This window comes from Elaeis guineensis, chromosome 2 (assembly GCF_000442705.2).
Source record: "Elaeis guineensis isolate ETL-2024a chromosome 2, EG11, whole genome shotgun sequence".
Classification (NCBI taxonomy): Eukaryota; Viridiplantae; Streptophyta; class Magnoliopsida; order Arecales; family Arecaceae; genus Elaeis; species Elaeis guineensis.
This window is the reverse complement of record NC_025994.2, coordinates 101,867,434-101,872,977: the sequence shown is the minus strand read 5'-3', so window position 1 is coordinate 101,872,977 and position 5,544 is coordinate 101,867,434. Positions and strand designations below refer to the sequence as shown.

At 42.7% G+C, this 5,544-nt stretch overlaps 1 protein-coding gene across 1 annotated transcript; it reads left to right on the top strand.

The window, feature by feature from the left end:
• The first annotated feature begins 211 nt into the window (after positions 1-211).
• On the top strand, positions 212-5,169 carry LOC105032244 (cyclic nucleotide-gated ion channel 4). Its single transcript, XM_010906631.4, has 7 exons — positions 212-906; positions 1,651-1,866; positions 2,311-2,624; positions 3,187-3,298; positions 3,382-3,618; positions 4,292-4,378; positions 4,460-5,169. The coding sequence occupies exons 1-7, from the start codon at positions 400-402 to the stop codon at positions 4,970-4,972; spliced, it is 1,986 nt and encodes a 661-aa protein (XP_010904933.2). The 5' UTR covers positions 212-399; the 3' UTR covers positions 4,973-5,169.
• Positions 5,170-5,544: the final 375 nt, after the last annotated feature.

Below are 5,544 nucleotides of genomic sequence, written 5' to 3'. Positions count from 1 at the left end.
TTATCATGTCGTGCAAGGCTTCCTTTTTTTTTTTCTTTTTTTTTGAGGTCAAAGGTGGCTGAAAAGGGACAGCAACCTGTCATTTATTAAAGATGCAAAGAAAGAGAGTTACATACAAAGGTTGTGTAAGGCATTTTTTTTCAACACACATATAAGTAATTGATTAGAAGGAACTGTGTTGAAGCATCACTATGATCACCCAAATGATGGCAGGGTTATAGTCGTCACTCCCCAAGCTCGGGACAGATGAGTACCTACTGCCACGCAACAGCATCTCGGTAGCTTCCTTGGATGCCGTCTCCTAATAGCCTCTAATCTATTATTCTAACTCCAGTCTTGCTGCGTTATAATCCTCTTGCTTATGAACTCCATGCTCACCTTCCACCCTCTTCCTCCACCATGGCCACCGAAGAACCCCCCTCCACCTCTTACGTCCACATGGAGGATGGAGAATCTGATGAGGAGAGCAGCTCGCATGTGCCAAGGAATGGCAACGACCATTCCCAGCTGGGAGGCCACCGCCGCAAGGGGAGCTGGTCGTTGGGCGGGGTGGTTGACCCTCAGTCGCGTTGGGTCCAGGAGTGGAACCGTGCCTTCCTCCTTGTGTGCACGGCGGGGCTCGTCGTCGACCCCCTCTTCTTCTACGCCCTGTCCATCAGCGGCGCCCGCATGTGCCTCTTCGTCGACGGGTGGTTTGCGATCACCGTGACGGCGCTCAGGTGCATGACCGATGCTGTGCACGTCTGGAATATGTGGATGAGGCTGAAGACATCCTACAGCACGAGACGTTTGCGTGGCGCGGAGGAAGGTCAGGCTCCGATGAGCCCTCGGGCGTCAGCATTCGGCTACTTGAAATCCAAGAAGGGTTTCTTTTTCGATCTCTTCATCATTTTCCCAGTGCCTCAGGTGAAATAATTTTTCCCACAAGATAACCTCATCATTAATCATTGTTGTTTGTGTGGTTGTCGTCCTTGTCATCGTCAACTGCCATTATGAAATATGATGTGATTCTATGGTTGTATTGCATAACCAAATTAGGCAGGTTTTTCTTCATAGCAACTACTTTTGTAAAAATACAGAGTACATCTTTGTCTTCATGAAAATATATATGATTTTGCACTGAATGAGCCAGAACCAGAAGTAGACAGATTGTCTTAACCATTAGCCAAATTTTGGGCGGTTCTTTTGATTTTGTCACTACTGCATATATAGTCTTTGAACATGAAGCCGAGATGATGCGTACCTAAAGAGACTTTGTGAAGGTCAAAAATAAATTTACAATATAGTATGACCAGAGGAAATACCATTTTCCAATCCCTCGTGGAGGGTTCAACCCGGCCTTCAGGCTTCAGAAAGCCAAATATCCTCAGGGTTTTTCCATGTCCGAGTTCATTTCCCCAGTTTCGTGCTCTGTACCACCTGCATGGGCTCAGGGGAAACAGATCTAAGAAATCAAAAGCAACTATGTTCTCTACAAGACAAGGGAATCATCCAACAAATCCTCACTCTACGTGATTAGAGGCCATTTTCTTTTCCTGCCTCCTTAAGAATATTTGAACATTAGCCTCACCATCAGGATATCTTGACCACCTTAAGTACTAGTGCGTTCTCTGCATGAAGTTCTGTAACCGAATGCACCTATTGTTGCAGGTTGTTTTGTGGGTGGCAGCCCCTGTTCTCATACGCAGGGGATTGACGACCATGGTGATGACTGTCTTCTTGATCATGTTCCTCTTCCAGTACCTACCAAAGATATACCACTGCATCTGCTTCTTGCGTCGCTTGCAGAACTCATTGGGCTGCATATTTGGGACTATTTGGTGGGGGATTGCTCTCAACTTGATAGCCTATTTTGCTGCTGCACATGTAAGTATTGTTTCAACAATCTAAACCAAACTCCTTCATCAGCATTAAAGGGAATAAGCAACAAATTTACAAGCATCATTAGAAAATCAATCTTTTGAAGGTGTAAATTTGTTAGATACAGTTCCTAAGATGCCCTACTTGCCAACATGGTCAACTCGGTTATGTTCGATATTATACTGTACTAGAGTTTCTAACAGATGAATAGTATCTTGAACCATTGGAAAAATTTTATAAAGTCGCAGTTCTGAAACCTTCTCTGATTCCATTTTTGTTTTAATAGTTATGATTAGCTGCAAGCCTCAAATATCCATGACAAGAGTGTTGCCTAATCAGTGTCTCCTAACGCCTGCTCAAGTTTCTACCGCTCACCATTTCACAATCAGAGCCTCACCCTCACATTTTGATGTGAAATATGATATAATTCCTATTCTTTGTGAACAACAGGCTATAGGCGCTTGCTGGTATTTGCTTGGGATCCAGAGAGCTACAAATTGCCTCAATGAGCAATGCATTGCAACAAAGGGGTGTGGTCTGAAGACAGTGGGATGTGCTAATCCTATATACTATGGAATTACAACAGCAAGTGGAGATGGGGAGATTTTGTCTTGGGCTAACAATGTGAACGCAAGGGAAGTGTGCCTCAACAGCCAAGATAAATTCGATTATGGCACGTATACGTGGACAGTCCTCCTGATTGCAAACTCAAACCGACTGGAGAAGATACTCCTCCCCATCTTCTGGGGCCTAATGAATCTAACGTAAGCATCGCTTTTCGATTAGTAAAGCTACTTAGGGCTCACTGTTCTTTCTTGTTTGCTTGGTTCTCTCAATAGCTAATCATAGTTCGTTGACTCATATGTTATGGCTAATTAGTTTGTAAATTCTGGCCTGAATTACCAAAAGGCGGAAAAAAACTCTTAGCTGATTGTGCTTTATAACGATATCAGCAGTAATCAGCTTTGAGCTCATTGCTTTCGCATGGCAAAATTACATGTTGCACAAAAAAATTTAAATCTATGAATGGTTTCTCTTGATTATTTCTTGCTTCTTTGACTCTTTCTTCTATAAAACATGATGGCCATGCCATCCATCATTCTCGAAGTAGTCTTAAAAATGTTTTAACCATTTTTTCCCCCGAGTACCATTGGAACTAACCTCTCAACAGACATTGTATCCAATGTAATATACAAGATTAAGGAAAAGATATCTGGCTTAAATTATTTCTTAGTTATATTACGTGAAATTTCTTACTATGTCAAACGTAAAGAAATTTAGTAGATACTATCTAGCACTTCTGACAATATACATATTGGAATCCAGAACCTTTGGTGGGGGTCTTGAGAGCACAACCGAATGGCATGAAATTCTCTTCAACATCATTGTTATAACAGCCGGGCTCCTTCTGGTCACAATGTTAATTGGAAACATCAAGGTAAAGGATGTGATGATTCCAGATTTTAACATCAAATACAGCAGGACTGAACTTGTTCATGTCGAAGCTTTGTGACTCTGTAGGTGTTCTTGCACTCAGCAACATCAAAGAAGCAGGCGTTGCACCTGAAGATGAGGAGTTTGGACTGGTGGATGAGAAAGCGACAGCTGCCCAAGGGGATCAGGCAGAGGGTGCGCCAGTACGAGAGGCAGCGATGGGCAGCAATGAGAGGTGTGGATGAATGCAAGATGATCCAAGACCTCCCCGAGGGCTTGAGGAAGGAAATTAAATACCACCTCTGCCTTGATCTCGTCCGCCAGGTATTGAAGCTGGCTTCTTTTCCTAGATTTCTTCAAAAACCATAGGATATATTGTGCATAAAGGTATTAGAATTCTGATGTCAGGACCCAAAAGGTGGTGCTTCTAATACTTCTAGGGAACCATGGTGCCTGGGTTTGGTTGGGTGACGGATCTGCTCAAAGGAGTTTGATCTGGACCAAGTTCTCTGATCTTAGAGATGTGCTTCAGTATGTAGTTTGAGAAAACTTTAGAACCATTTCATAGTGATAAAAGCAGCTCATGGCAGCCGGCATATGTACTATATATCTGGATCTGATAAACACTAGAGACATAGACCAAATACTATGACCGGCCCACTACAGTTTCTGAGATAGTTGGATTGAATGCAACCATGGCTTTGAATGGATATCCCATGGGCCCAATGGTTGAAAGAAAGAAAAGACTAGTTCAACTCAAAGATTAGTAGTCATTGGAGACTTCAAAGGGTAAATAACAAAGTTGACATAGGCATGGGCGGCTCATCTTCAAAGTCCAAGTCAATTGACTCTGTTACTTGGTGATGCCTGTAAATAAATGAGCTGAAGTCCGAATTCGAACAATAACATCTTTCGACCCTTTCATTTCGGTCAGAAGATGATACGTACTTCTGTCATGCATCCTTGCAAGCTGATCAACATTCTTTATCCATTACAGGTTCCGTTGTTTCAACATATGGATGAGCTTGTCCTGGAGAACATATGTGACAGGGTGAAGTCATTGATCTTTCCCAAAGGAGAAACTGTAAGCCAACTGTAATCCAAGCAGCTCTCTCTTCCTCTTCTTTTAAGCTCTCTATGACTCTGCCTGCCAACTTGACTTTAGATTACCAGAGAAGGTGATCCTGTACAAAGAATGCTATTTATAGTCAGGGGACACTTACAGAGCAGCCAAGTTCTCCGAGATGGCATCATGAGCTGCTGCATGTTAGGCCCCGGAAACTTCAGCGGCGACGAGCTCTTGTCATGGTGCCTTCGACGGCCATTCATCGAGCGGCTGCCTCCTTCTTCCTCCACCTTGGTGACCCTTGAGACCACCGAAGCATTCAGTCTGGAAGCCAGCGACGTGAAGTACGTGACACAGAACTTCAGGTATACATTTGTTAACGAGCAGGTGAAAAGGAGCGCAAGATACTACTCCCCTGGGTGGAGGACGTGGGCAGCGGTGGCGATTCAGCTAGCATGGAGGAGGTACAAGCACCGGCTAACGCTCGCTTCTCTTTCGTTTATACGTCCCAGGAGGCCTGCTTCGCGTTGTTCCTCGCCTGGAGAGGAAAGGCTTCGACATTACACTGCTCTCTTGACCTCTCCCAAACCTAACCAGGATGATCTCCCGTGATCATGAAAAGGATCCCATATTAATATACTTCGGAGGTTGTAGGTTTTGGAGTTACTTCATAGGCTTCTTCAACGTGTTGTGATGATGATGATGCTTATATTTGCAGCTTGGTGGCTTAAGTGAATGTAAGAAGGAAAATCTTGGTGACCCCTTATGTGAGAGGTTACATGAATTCAATTATTCTTACTATAGTGCATATAAACATAACTATAATTAGAATTAATTATAATACATTTATACTTATATATCTGATTTCGTTAGCTAGCCTACTTCAATTGTCTGTCTTATTACATGAAGTGAATTCCATGTTGCTCATTCTTCTTCGATTTAATGTCTAGTGGTTTTTTCGCGCGATGGCGAGTGAGAAAGGAAACATAATCTCTTTTAATGTGATAATTTCTTGCTGATAGCTAACGAAATAAATAGTTGAACTAATTTTTTTAATCAGCATAAATAGTGCATTCGCAAGGTAGCATGATAAGAATGGATTTAAAAGATCAGTTGAATTAATGAGCTTTACAAGGATATGCATTTGTTAGCGAAAAAGTGTTAGACTTTACCATTGTAATTCC